Genomic DNA, 15,000 nt, shown 5'->3' with positions numbered 1-15,000 from the left:
GCCACATCGAATTCCAGCTGCAGAAAGGTCAAAGGTCAAAACGGTCCAAACACATTTCCAAGGCTCCGCTTTATTAGCATTAGCTTTCGTGTTATTAGCATTCGAGTTGTTATTTACTTGTGCCTTTTCTGTGGCGTAGATCCGAGTGTGTCTTGCGTTATGGTTGCTACTGATTAACCCAGATCTAGAATAATAAAGAGTAATATCTTATCCCATCTATTATCTTATCTATTAAAATCATTTGCCTGAGGAGGTTCCATAAATTTCCATGCAGATTTGGCACACTGTGGCCTTATGGGGGGGGGGGGGGGACGCGAGCGAGCAATCTGATTGGGCAGAATGAAACCAAACCACCACCACACCTGAGGGCAATTCATTCCTCTTAAACTGGCCTCTTTTATAGCTGTGCATTACAACTCCCCCCCCACCCCAACATGGGGAAGCGGGAAGCCGCGATTGGGCGGCGGAATTAGAGCCAGCCACCGAGTGGGACAGCGCCCTCCGCAGGCAGGGCGGGCTGAACTGCGGCCTGACGGCGGCCGACGGGAAAGTTTTCCGGGTCGTCGGTTTCTGACGGACGATCTGATGCTGTGGGGGAACGAGACGCGGATGGAGGGAGCGAGAGAGCGAGACCGAGAGAGGAGGAGGAGGGGCAGAGAGAAAAGAGAGAGAGGGGAGAACCGCGAAGGCGCCTGACCGGAGCTCCGGCCCAGCGCGCTTCGCCCCCACAACCAGGAAGCGGGTTAATAAAGAGCTCGCACGCACTCGGGAAAAAAGGTATAGCGTTCTACAGCAGGAAAAAAAGAAAAGAAAACTGAGAGCGAGAATTTAACACCCGCGCGTGACTCCTGCAGACCGGCCTATCGGAGCTCGAGGAAACGTTCCCCGCCTGTTCATCTCCGTCGCCCCGGGTGGGGGGGCCCATCGGATGCGTGCCTGCCCACGCCTGGCGATTTGGTCATTATTACAGCCCTCGGACTGAGAACTGACAATTAACAGCTGTAATAAGGACAGTGGGAGGGGAGGGGGGTGGCGGGGAAGGGGGGGTGGTGGTTGTGGCAGCTAGGTCCAGCCAGGCGAAGCTCCACGCGTGGAGAGCGAAACGGGCTCGGTTTGGGGGGGGGGGGGGGGGCGGAACCAGACGTTACTGCACAGCTGTGCCTCGTCAGACTCGAACGTCCACAAACCTGCTGATGTTCTGCATAGCAATGAAGTTAACGGCACTGTCCCAAATATGCTCGTTTGGATCTGAGCGACTACAAACACAAACAGCTTCAAAGAGTTCCTGTTCACTGCAGCAGCTAATGCTAATTTACATATATATATATATTTACATATTTACATATATATACCTACATATATAAACACACACACTGACACACATACGCACACACACATATGCACATGTACACACGCACACACAAACACACACAGAGCAAGCCCCTGCATTGCAAAGGTCATGTTCCTGCCACCACAACATAAATCAATTTATATGTAATTTATGCGAACATTTAAAAAAAACTCTTTTAAATAAAACATTTTTGGTCAGAACAAGTTAAAAACCTCCCAGAAATTGCTATAATCTGATCTGATAATTTTACATCGGATGAACACAAATAGAATGTGTACAAAAAACACTGCATAAAAGTATAGTTCAGTCCTGCATATATACAGCATATATCTTGTTTTAAACACATGCACTATTTTAGGTATAAATGTGTGCTCTTGTTCACATTGAGCGTTTCCAAGCCCCTCACTTTTCTCACGCGACTCCACCTTACCATGGCGCATCGCCTGCTCCCGTATTGATTTTGCAGTTTCTCAGAAACTGTTTCCGTAAGGCCGGACTCGCGTAACGGTAACGTCGGTATATATGATTACAAACAAATATCGGCTCTACGAGCTGCGCGTTTAAATTCAGGAGCCTTGTATCTGTACTGAGGATCACATTCGCCGTTCGTTTGCTGCTACTTAAATCAAGGTTTGATGTCGGTGGCAGACTCGTTCCCCTCAAGGAAATATATTTTGTTGTAGTGTATTCACGGCACTTTATATTTGTCTGGTAAAATGTAAAAGTCTTTTCCCTCGAGCAATCTTGACCCACAGTGACATAACATAATCCAAATCCCTTTTCAAAATACAGACCCCCTTTTGAGTCTGTATTTTCAAAGGTGACGATTACCTACTGCTTTTAAACAGGAAACACTTTCAGAACAGAAACATCCGTTCGTTAACGAGACACACATGCAGCAGGCTCGTTCATTTCCAACATGCAAGAAAGTAGGCAGCGTCAATGGAAACACCGGACGCTTTGAGTAATGATAACTTCATTCTGTCCCAATTATGCGATGCCGAAGTCAGCGGTTTGACATCAAAGCCTGTCATCCTTCATTTTGTATACCGCTGCCAGCACTGAGCGCTGGTTAGCATTTAAACATCCCGCGGGTTTGTTTCCGAAATCTCACATCACCCAGACAGACGTCAGGAGTCTGAGGAACCTGGCGGCCGATTTCATTTGGCCGCAATCGGTAAACAACCACGCTTTCAAAAAAAAAAACAAAAAAAAACCACGCCCTCGTTAAGCAGGATTGGGTACGGCGTCGATACGAAAAATAAAACGGACAAAATTAGCGGACTTGCGCCCCTCCCTCGGACACGCGGCAGCGTCTGGGCTGTTTGTGAGCCCCGTACACCCGACCACCCCCCCCCCCCCCCCGGCCCCCCAGGTATTGATCTTTATTCCAGTACAGCACAGCACTGAGCCGGTGGCACTGTACACAGCAGTAATGTCTGACTAAAACCATTACATTATTTAGCAGCTTGGTCGGGTGCCCTGGTGCAGACTACGGACACTGTGGCCAAAAGCAACTGAAGATGGAGCTCAGCTGTAAAATGTTAGAGACTTACATGGGTATTCAAGCCCGTGACCCGCAGGCTGACAGGCTGTCAATTGCCCAAAAACCTTCACCATGTGGTGCCAACTGCCCAAAGCCTTCACCATGTGGTGCCAACTGCCCAAAGCTCTGTTCATTCTTTCTTTCAGGACCCCTGCTTTGTCTCACTCACATTATCTCTTTCTTAAGACTGCTTCCCCATCCCTCCCTCAGACAAACCCCGCCCCTCCTCCGGACTGACCCTGCCCCTCCTCCAGACTGACCCCACCCCTCCTCCAGACGGACCCTGCCCCTCCTCCAGGCTGACTCCGCCCCATATCCTGGCTGACCCTGCCCCTCCTCCTGGCTGGCCCCGCCCCTCCTCCAGGCTGACTCCGCCCCGTATCCTGACTGGCCTCGCCCCTCCTCCAGACTGACCCTGCCTCTCCTCCTGTCTAACCCCGCCCCTCCTCCAGACCGACCCTGCCCCTCCTCCAGGCTGACTCCGCCCTGTATCCTGACTGGCCCCGCCCTTCCTCCTAACTGGCCCCACCCCTCCTCCTGGCTGACCCCGCCCCTCCTCCAGGCCGGCCCCGCCCCTCTCACCTGTGTCGATCTGCCTGTGTCGGCCCCTCAGTATGTCGCTGAGCTCCTGGCAGCGCTCGTTCTGGCTGTACCCCCCGGGCGAGTGGAAGCACAGCTCCTCTGCCAGCACCAGGGCCTTGTTGCACAGGTCTTCATCCCAGTCCCCCGACATCCTCCAATCAGCATCGCACTCCCCACCTCAGGCGGCCAATCGCAGCGCAGCTCCCCTTCCGCCCCGGACCAAGAGCAGGGTGTCTGCACGGAGAGAGAACCCAGGAACTCTGTCTGAGATGAATCAGAGGGCTCCCGTGCACCTCCGAGAGTCTGGGCCAATCAGGGAGGGAGAGAGGGAGGGACGGGCCAATCAGGGAGGGGGGAGGGCCCGCTCAGCCCATGGCTGAGTCAGTCAGCATTCTGCCCCCCCCCCCGTGTATTCAATTCAGTGAGTCAAGCTCTTTCATCTGGCTGTGCGTCTGACAGACAGCCACGACACCAGAGAGACACAGAAGACAGGACTGAAGAGGGAGAGAGGGGGGGCGATAAAGAGAGAGAGAGAGAGAGAGAGAGAGAGAAATAGAGGGAGGGAGATAGAGTGAGAGAGAGAGAGGGAGAAAGAGAGAGAGAGAGAGGCAGAGAGGACTTGGGAGATGAATAAAAAAGAGCAACGCTACAGAATAGAGGAATACAGTCAGCCAGAAACGTATCCCAATGCTGACATGACTGCAGCAGCCTAACCAAAAAAAAAAACAACAGTATTCCTCCTTTTCTCTAGACCCAGGGTGACAATCTTATCCCAAACAGGCTGATGTGGGTTCCAGGTTTTAACAGGGGTGACAATCTTATCCAATACAGGCCGGTGTGGGTGCAGGTTTTTATCTGAGATCCGAAACAGGTAGGTGTGGGTTCCAGATTTTATCAGGGCTGACAACCTTATCCCAAACAGGACAGTGTGGGTGCAGATTTTTATTTAAGATCCCAAACAGGCCGGTGTGGGTTCCAGGTTATATCAGGAGTGTCCAATCTTATCCTAAAAGGGTTGGTGTGGGTGCAGGCTTTTTGTTTGACCCCAGCATGAGGACACCTGATTCTACTAATTAACCGGTCATGGTCTTCAGTCAAGATGTTGGTAATTAGAACCAGGTGCCTCTGTGATGGGCTGGATCTGCACCCACACCGGCCCTTCTCCGATAAGATTGGCCACCCCTGCTTCGGAACAACATCGCTACGTTTAACGAGCGGTGACTCATCAGCTTATTAAATGAAATCTGATTCGGCGGACCGTAGCCGAACACAAGCGCGCGCGCTGGCCGCTTACGAGCGGAGCGGAAGCCATCGTTAGCGCTGCTGTCGTCGTTAGCGCCGCCGTTAGCGTACGCACCTGTTTTAGGAGAGAATGCACTGTTGGGCGGGGCCGTCCATGATCATCAGGTCATAGCTCCGGGCCGAGCGGCTCCTCGGACGCGCTCGCCGCGCTCTTATTCCGCCGAAGTCTCGCCGGAACGCTTCGAGCTTCTACGCTCCAGAGCGGGCCTCCTTTGCCATCCGAACGCGTTCAATTTCCGGTTTTTTTTCCCGAAAGGCAGGGCGGAATCGGAGGCAGCCCTGCAGGAACCGGGGAGATAAAATATCTGAGGGGATTAAAATCTCAGCGTGACATCGGACTGCGGCACAGGTGGATTCTGGGTCGCGTAGCTCCTTGTTTGCTTTTTACTTCTGAACGCGCCGGTCTTCCTGGCGTTCGCTCCTAAGCGTGGCGGAGACGGCGGGAGGGCTCCCGGAGGTCGCGGCTCGTCGGCTCCGAAACTTTCCCTGCGAGGAGAAGAAGAAAGATCACGCTTTTTTTTTGCGGCAAGGCCACGGCAGAGCCACAGATGTTTGCAGACGGTCTCCATTACAGTAAAAAAAACCATTACAGTAAAGAGGGAACAATGAGGCAAATATAAATTACAAAAATGTAAACTGAAACTATTTATCTTCAAATATCAAGGCACTCCTCAGTCTCCCTTTGGTCCACAAAATCACTGCTGTGGTAAGAGGAATATCTGCTCATCTGTCCGTGGATTCCATAAAATGTCTACCAGTCAGTGTTTATCCAGAGAATAGTGTCTCTTTCTCTTTCTCCTTTTGCTAACCTGTCTATTGATCAACATATTAAGAGCTGTAATGAGACCATCTGTCTATGGAGACAGACTAGGCACACATTTACTTCACTCTCATCCAGGGAATTTCCACTTCCCCGTTCTCTCTCTTTTTTGCTCTCTCTCTCTCTGTCTCTCTCTTTCTCACTCTCTCATTCTCTGTCTCTTTCTCAATCTCGTTCTCTGTCTCGCACTCATTCTCTCGCTCTCTCCCCCCCTCCTCCCTCGCTCTCTCGCCCCCTCTCTCTCTCTCTCTCTCGCTCTCCCCCCCTCACTCTCCCCCCTCTCTCTCTCTCCCTCCTCTCCCCCTCTCTCTCTCCTCACTCTCCCCCTCTCTCTCTCCCTCCCTCCTCTCTCTCTCTCTCTCCTCCTCTCTCTCTCCTCTCCTCCTCTCTCTCTCCCCCTCTCTCTCTCTCTCTCTCTCCCCTCTCTCTCTCTCTCTCCCCCCTCTCTCCTTCCCTATATAAGCGCTAATGTAATAGCCAGCACAATCAACACGCATTCGGCAGTAATCGGGTCGAGAGCGGAGAGAGAGGGGCCTAATTCGTCATTAGCTCACTCGCCCTTCCATCTCGGGCTATTTAGTCAGGTGGACACGGAGTCCGAGGTGAGAGCATTAAATAAGTCCCTCCCTCCCCCCCCTCCCTGACTCCACCCATAAATCTGCCAGAGCTTCGCCTTAAACTCCCCATGCCTCACGCTGAGAAATGGCCGTCTGGCAAAGCACAGGACATAAAAAAAGACACAAAAAAAATGAAATAAAGAAAGAATGTGGCCACATACAGGACGAGGAAAAGCCCAGGAGAGACAGACGAGGAGGAGCGAGGAGGAGAGGAAAAGTACAAGGAGAGAGATATGCGTGTAATAAGATGAAGGGAAAGAGAGAGCTAAACTGAAATAAAGGCAAGGGGGGGGAGAGGGAGAGAGGGGGGAGCAAAAGAAAGGAGAGGATGGAGAGAATAAACAAATAGATGAGGATAAACTGAATTCACGAGGAACAGGAGTTCCACATCTAAGATTGTTCACAACACGTAGACAGTGAATGCACAGTGCTAATGCTATCACACACACATGCATGCACTGCACACACTAAACGCACACACACGCACATCCACACACATGCATGCACACACCCACACCCCCACGCACACACACACGCACATCCACACACATGCATGCACACACCCACACCCCCACGCACACACACATGCATGCACTGCACACACTAAACGCACACACACACGCACATCCACACACATGCATGCACACACCCACACCCCCACATGCATGCACACATGCTCACACACACTCACAAATAGACACACCCACGCACTCACACACTAACACACACGCACCACACGCACACCCACACACACTCGTACACGACTGCACGCATGCACACACCCACACCCCCAAACACACACACACTAACATACACACACCACGCACACACACACACACACACACACACACACATAACGAGGTATTGTACCAGCAGCACAGACAGTGACTCACACAGATGCAGACACAGAGAGTGGGAGAGAGCTGGTATGTAGACACCTGCCTGCGTGAGACAGACACTCAGTTCTGCGCAGAATCGCATATCCACACGGATTCAGCGGCAGGCCTGACCTTTCAGACTTTCCCATTGACTGCGTTCCAATTCAAATCGATACCGTCACGCCAAGTAATACTCCACGCAATGCCAAATCACGACACCAAGCAGCGCTATTCGGAGTGGGCAGCGTCTATACAGTCTATGGGCCAATCAGACGCTGTTTAGAAGCCGAGAGGCCAATCAGACCCTATTGAGGATCAAAGAGAATAACCAGACGTTGCTTTTCACGGCCCTCAACCGCTCCTCACTTTCAGACGCTCCAACGCCGTGAACGTATTTCAGACTTTTAGAGAACCGGCCAAAGTACACTTTGAAAAGACAAAAATGAAAAGACGTGTTGACTTGCACTGAAAAAATGTTTAATTGGATAAACCGAAAAGTTTTACTTCAGTTTGTTCCACCTATATTCTTAGGTTCTCAACTGAATTATGCGTTTAGATTCATTTAAATGAACTTAGACATTTTCCATTTCTAAAACCTAAAAAAATGTAGATGTGAAAATCTGAAGCAAAACATTTTCTTTATCCAGTGAAGTTTTTTTTCTTAGTCTTTTCACTGCCTCGTCTTCACTGCCTCGCTTCAATGAATCAATCCATCCTGTTATCGGGGGTGACGAGCCACATCATACGGTAAGTCAAAACCACAGATTTGAGGTCTCACAGACAATTATATCTGTAAAACAGCAGCATTTACTTAAATGCCTTCCTTAAGGTTACTCGAATCTTACTCGCGCACGAAGCAGTAAAACAGAAATAGCGATCTATGCCACCACGAGTCCGCACCTTCAAAGAGTAGAACCGATTTTTTTCCTGTTTTTTTTTTCTGAGATATTTGGCCTTGGAGTAAAACCACGGTAAACAAAAGTTTATAGAAACTGCCTTGTGTCAGCCTGCTGATATTACTTCACAAAGAACGGTTTTATTGTATTTCAAGACAAAAAAAAATCAAGTGTTGCAATTTGGGAATCAACTTCAGGCAAGAAACGGAATCAAAGAAGTATCCCCCTGCTTTCAATGACTAATTGAAGGCCGTGCACCTTTTGTTACACAAAATATAATCCTCATGTTTATACAGAACAATACTGTACGTAAGGCTGTTTAAGTTTTACTACTGAAAGTTAACCTCAAACTATTCGGATTGACTTGGCCACTGTAGGCTACGAATGTAAAGCATGCAGCATCCAAAAATATGTAACCTTAATGTCAGTTTAGTTACTTACAATAAATATATTTTATGATAATGAATGTTGTAATATTCCATTCTGCTACACTGCTTCTTTAAAAGCTCGTCTGTTCTCACTGCGTCTGTGCGCGCTTTTCCATGACTCACGCAAATTACGACTTTGGCCACCGGCACCGGCAGGGATCTGTGAACACCCCCCGGGACTTAAGCGCACCTGCAAAGCTTGACCATGCTGACCACGTGACACTTTTATCGCGTCTCCAAATTTCAACGCAATTTCAGCGCGTTATCATTACTATACCAGACAGTCGATCTGGTATAGGAATGATAACAGTGATGTAGGTGGTATCGGCTAAATGCAACTGCTATGTATAGAAAACCACAGGGATGCTGTCGCAAAAATAATTATCTTCTTGGGCAGAACTGACGTGAATAAGATCCTTTCTGTGCCAATTGACAAATGCCCTCCAAAACAAATGCATCAGACTGCTTGAAATGTCCGAACCTTTCCGAACCTATTTCTTAACTATTTAGATACAGCAAAAATGAGCAGAAGATTAAAATGAATGATTGATATCGACAAACGCATATGACTCAGTTCGGCAGAGTATAACAGATTAAGCAGAATACTTTATTATACCGTGAACCATCCAAAATCAAAATTCTCTTCAATTATTAAATAGATGAGCTACCCTCAAGCGAAAAGTTGAAATGTTATTCGCTTGTCGCTAAACGTTTCAGTGGCATCTGTTCACGTAATATAGCAGAATATATGGCGCTGGACCCAGCAATATTAATAACAGCGTGGGACAGAATGTGTGATGTTTCAGATGGTGGACCTGTAGGCACGGAGTCACAGGTTGCATTCACAGGTAGACCACTGACGTACACTTGAGGAAGATCTGGCGATTCGCTTCAGTCAAACTACCCAGGTAGTATGAAAGGATAATCAGCGCAAATTAAAGGTGTAGACACCGCATACCAGGTAAATAATAACTAATGTATAATAGGTGTTTCCCTTCGGGAGTGTGGCACGCGCATATCTCAATGTCGGTGCGCAACGGCGGGTTTGAGAGAAGAGGGGCAGTTGTGGAGGGCAACAATTCAGACGCTGAGCTCGTTTAGTTAATTCATGTTAACACCCCCTCCCCTCCCCCGCCAAAAAAACCCCTTACACTCAGTGTATGTTTGCGTAGTCCTCCTTCAGTATATTGGAATCGCGTTAAAGTTAAATGCGTGAAAATTACGGTGGCGACCAGCCCACAGACGGCACATGAACGTATGCATTATGCAAAAGATGTGTAATACGAATGTGCCATACGTGTGCGTGCACCTGAAGTACGCAAGTTTAAAAAAAGAATAATATAGCCTATGTGCCAAAACACACTCCCACTACGTATTCACATTTAGTACGTTTGGGCATAGTGGGCAAACGCTTTTGAGATCCACAAATATGCGAATACGTATAGCCAGATACCAACGCGTAATACATATAGCCTATGTAAGGTTGTAATGACACGAGGATACACCGTATACGTGCAGACCCATATTTAGTAAATCTGCAGCCCATGCACACAGCAACGCATCCCGGATAACCTATCCGCTGCACACCGATAGAAAAGCTCTGTGATGTCAATAGTAATATTGTCTTTTCATACCTCTACATGCTCCCATCCTTTATTCTCTCCGCTCATACCTCTCCCCCCATACCTCTCCCCCCTTTTCACCGAACCAATTTTTTTAGGTGCGACGCGTTTACAACGGGATGAAAATCCCACCCCCCACCGCCGGCACGGAAAAAGCCCGAATACTGCACCTGAGAGGGGAGGTGGTGAAGGGTAGACCGGGCGCGAGAGACGAACGACGGGGATAGCCTTTACTTCTCTTCTCTTCCCTCTCCCTCTTTCATCTTCTCAGTGTAATTCTTTTTCAGTGGCTTTTCACCCTCCCTTTTTTTATCCGTCTCTACTCGTTCCTCCTCCCTCCCTCCTTCCCTCCCTCCCTCTCTGGGTTGTGACCGGAATATTAAGAGGCTCGCCGTCTCCGCTGACTGTACAGCGCGACCAGTACTAAAGACATGCTGATGTATTTGTAGGCGCGGAGAGGGGGGAAAGGGATTGAGGCGGGAGGAAAAGGTAGAAGGAGGGGTGTATGAAAACAGGAGAAAGAGGAATGCACCTCAGTGGAAAGGCCGACCACTAGAGGGAGTCAAATAGGCGATGCAATGTATCGGGTGACGTCCGGTTCCTATTATCCGCCAAGGAGCTTCGTGATTATTTTATTGCGAACGATTTTTCTCACGGGGAATGACGCTTTGCTGCACACATTTTTGATGCATGCCTTTTCGAACATATATCACCCCTATATAATAAATAATTATGCATTTTAACCGCTCCGCCGACTTGTACAAATGCAAAAGGCACATTTATGGTTCATACAATCTTAACTCTAAATTTAGCAATATCACCAGCGCTAAGAAAGGCAATAAATTCACACCTTACTACACGCTGTATAGACTTCTGGGGTATTAATTAATTAATTAATTTATTAATTAATTTATTAATTTATTTATTTGCTATGTAGAACAAGAACTCGTATAAATTCGTATATTCACAACTGTTCAAAACCAAGTTATTACAGTGGAGGACGTCTATTCAAACAGCTCTCACGTGTTAATTGCTGAGACCAAATGCTTCATCTCTTGGACGGTCCGCCGGCAGATTGAGCTATATTGCTTCTGGGAACACATTATTTTGTGAGGAAATGAACGTACTTGGACAGAACCTGTACATCCACAGAGAGAACGAGCCAACTAGCACAGACTTCCAGGGTTAAAATCTGAAACTAGCATACCATTGTGAGTTGTAAGTTCCTATGAGTAACAACAAGCATTTTGCGATAACTTCGCAATTAATTCATTTGAAACAGTGTCAACTACTATAAAAAAGATTAATAACTGAATTAAATTGCGACTGCAAATTGCGACACCATAATGATGCAAAAAAATCTGAACAAAATCGCGTGTACAGTATGCAACCCAAATTGAGTTTGTACACTTTTCAATAGTAATATTAGGGAAGACAGCTGGGGGGGGGGGGGTCACATCATTACGTTATTGTTACCACTACACCTACAGCAACAATGATAAGGGAATTGGTGATGGTGATGATGATGATGATAATAATAATAGGAAGAAGAAGATGGCAGAAAGTAAATGTAGAAAAGATCAGGATGCTCATTGCACATGCCTGCTGCTGGAGTGACATCATGCAGGATGTCAGAGAGAAAGACGGAGAGAGCGAGTGAAAGAGAGAGAGAGAGAGAGAGAGACCGGGAGACTGGCAAGGGTAGCCCGGAGCGAGGGATGATGGGTAGATAAACGAGAGCGAGCAGCTGCGTCTGTTATCTGTCACTGCCGAGAGGGGACAGGGAAAAAAAAGCGGACAGGGCCAGACAGCTGAGCGAGAGAAAGAGAGGAGGTAGAAGGAGAGAGCGTGTCAAATGAAGAGTAGGACGTAGAGAGGACAGGCAGAGAGAGGAGAGGATGTGAATGAGGCTCAATGTGGCGGGGGTGTAAACTGGAATGGATGAGGCTGTGGTCTAAAGTGGTTGGGAGAGGCATGGAGCTGGAAGAGGATTAACTGTAAAAATAAATAAAGTTCAGATGTTCAAAATTTCAAGGCAGCTTGCCTTACTAAATCTTTTGAGATCAAAAATCAAAGTTAAGCTCTTAACTGTAAAAAAACTAAATGAACTAAGTTGCCTTGAAATATTGAGTATTCAGAACTTTCTCAAAACTGTGTTGGCCCTAAAGGATCAGGAGTTGCTCTAAGGAGGAGCTGAGAGACTAACCTAAAGGAGGTGCTGGAGGAGGACAGGCCTAAAGAGTGCTGAGGAGTATTTAAGGAGGAGTGAGGACTAACCCTAAAGGAGGTGCTGGAGGAGGACAGCCTAAGGAGGTGCTGGAGAGGACAAGCCCTAAGGAGGAGCTGGGAGGATAACCGGAGGCTAGGCCCTAAAGGAGGTGCTGGAGGAGGACAAGCCATAAAGGAGGTGCTGGAGGAGAAATGGCCCTAAAGGAGGAGCTGGAGGAGGACTGGCCCTAAAGGAGGTGCTGGAGGAGGACAGGCTCTAAAGGAGGTGCTGGAGGAGGACTGGCTCTAAAGCTCTGTTCTTAGAGAGGATTAATTCAGTGTAAATCCAGAGCCCATGTGTCAGAAAACAGCTTTTCCTTCACACCACCAACAGAGCTCACTGCAGTGCATATGTGTTAAACTGCTGCTGACAGATGAATATTCACATACATGCACACACACACACACACACACACACACACATGCGCACATGCATACTCACACTGTCACACACATACACACACAATGCATACTCACACACGCATACATACGCACATGCACACTCACTCTCTCACGCACACGCACACACATACACACACATACATGCATACTCACACTCACACGCGTACACTTACATGCACACACACACGCATACACACAAACTCACACACACACACACACACATGCATAATCACACTCTCTCACACACACACACACACACACACTCATACACACATACAGGAGCAGGCCTGGACCTGGACAAACACAGAAAAATATACATTTACACATAGAGCAGTACACAATAAATGACTGAATTTCGAAACAGAAGAGAATGGAAGGAAATGTGCTCATTTAATCACTTTATAAGCCCTTTCACAGCATCTGATACTTGGGAGATGTGTGAGACCAGGACTGAGAGAGAGACAGAGAGACTCTGTTAGACTCAGGACTGAGATAGAGACAGAGAGACTCTGTTAGACTGAGATAGAGACAGAGAGACTCTGTTAGACTGAGATAGAGACAGAGATTCTGTGTTAGACTGAGATAGAGACAGAGAGACTCTGTTAGACAGAGATAGAGACAGAGAGACTCTGTTAGACTGAGATAGAGACAGAGAGACTCTGTTAGATTGAGATAGAAACAGAGATACTGTGTTAGACAGAGATAGAGACAGAGATTCTGTGTTAGACTGAGATAGAGACAGAAACTTAGCTGATGGCGGTTGATGACTGAGATAGAGAGACACGAGTAGAGACTACGGTAGACTGAGATAGAGACAGAGAGACTGTATTAGACTGAGATAGAGACAGAGAGACTCTGTTAGACTGAGAGAGAGACAGACTCTTAAACCATGGTCTGAGGTAGAGGCAGGTATTAGACCAGAGTCCACCACCCACTTAATTATAAAATACATATTCTGTGTCATGTTTTAATGAATGGAACTGAAAGTTTTTTAACATAAGTCAACTGCAACAACTGCATATGAAGTGCAGTACCGAGCATAACACAACTGATGTGACTGTCCGTGGGAAGTGTGTAGTGCTGTAGACAGGAAATGGGGTTTTTTTTTCACGTGTCCTCTAACCCGTGTCAGCGTCTCTCCTGGCGTCGTCAGGAGCAGCGAGAGAACCCGTCCGACCCCGGGCCTAGACGGAGTCTATTTAGGGAGACGTGCTCCGAAAAGATTCGGAGAGCCTGGAGAGATATCGCGGTCGGGTTTACCTCCGGGGGACGGCCGGCGGGCGAGCGGGCGGGCGAGCGAGCGAAACGGACCCGAGGGAGGAGTCCGAAGAGGAAGCCCGCAGATAAGAAGAAAGGGAGAGAGAGAGAGAGAGATGATCTGCGAGCCGAGAAGACTAGAGAGTAAACACGAAGCCGGAGCGCCGGCGGCGTGGGGAGAGAGCGTCTGCGCTCTCCGGCTCCGCGTGGGGTTTAGCGTCACCGCGCGTCCCGTTTCACCGCCTCCGAAAGCGGGCGGCCCCGCGGGTTTGACTCCTCGCCCGCTCGTCCGTATTCTCCGCGCGCAGCGACTCGAAACGTCGTGACGCTGACTCACGCGGAAGACGCCTTGGATGTTAAATTGATGAAGAGGGAGTTCTAGGGATAGCCTGCGCAGGAGAAGCCGTTCTGATTCATCCTGTCTTCTTCTGGGCGGGAATGTCTGAACGCTGCTCTCGCTTTTTTAAATTATCTCTCTCCCGCTGTCCCTCCCGTGTTGGGGAACTCAGTCAGCGTGTTGCTTAACACCCCCCCCCTCCCTCCTCCAGGTGTGTAAACGTGACGTTGGGGTCCAAATGCAGTGACCCCTCTCCTGTTCACCGTACTTCCACACAGTCAGAGGGTTCAACTGTGTTACTGTCACCATGTTAATGCTCTCACACTGTTAACCCTCTCACACATTAACCCTCTCACTGTTAACCCTCTCACACTGTTAACCTTCTGACACATTAACCCTCTCACACATTAACCCTCTCACACATATTAACCCTCTCACTGTTAACCCTCTCACACATTAACCCTCTCACACATATTAACCCTCTCACTGTTAACCCTCTCACACATTAACCCTCTCACACATATTAACCCTCTCACTGTTAACCCTCTCACACATTAACCCTCTCACTGTTAACCCTCTCACACGCATTACCCTCTCACACATTAACCCTCTCACACATTAACCCTCTCACACGCATTACCCTCTCACACATTAACCCTCTCACACACATTAACCCTCCCACTGTTAACCCTCT

The 15,000-nt window shown here is 48.4% G+C and overlaps 1 protein-coding gene across 9 annotated transcripts in view; it reads right to left on the bottom strand.

Annotated features, from left to right (window-relative positions):
• Nucleotides 1–15,000, bottom strand: part of syt3 (synaptotagmin III) — a 47,658-nt gene that overhangs the window by 21,325 nt on the left and 11,333 nt on the right. For 6 of the 9 annotated variants that reach the window (XR_010326916.1, XR_010326917.1, XR_010326914.1 and 3 more), the window contains exons 1-3: nucleotides 10,213–10,522; nucleotides 4,837–5,267; nucleotides 3,480–3,713 (exon numbers count right to left, since the gene is read on the bottom strand). Coding sequence is in view for 5 of the 9 variants with exons in the window: in XM_064316566.1 (XP_064172636.1) it covers nucleotides 3,480–3,630 (151 nt within the window). In the remaining 4 variants the exon portion in view is untranslated. Of the gene's footprint in view, nucleotides 1–3,479; nucleotides 3,736–4,836; nucleotides 5,268–10,212; nucleotides 10,524–15,000 lie in introns of those variants that run through there. The other 3 variants (XM_064316571.1, XM_064316569.1, XM_064316570.1) reach the window with 3 other exon arrangements.

Source organism: Anguilla rostrata, chromosome 17, assembly GCF_018555375.3.
Source record: "Anguilla rostrata isolate EN2019 chromosome 17, ASM1855537v3, whole genome shotgun sequence".
Lineage (NCBI taxonomy): Eukaryota > Metazoa > Chordata > Actinopteri > Anguilliformes > Anguillidae > Anguilla > Anguilla rostrata.
Note: the sequence above shows the minus strand (reverse complement) of the source record. Positions and strands in the feature narration are given on the sequence as shown.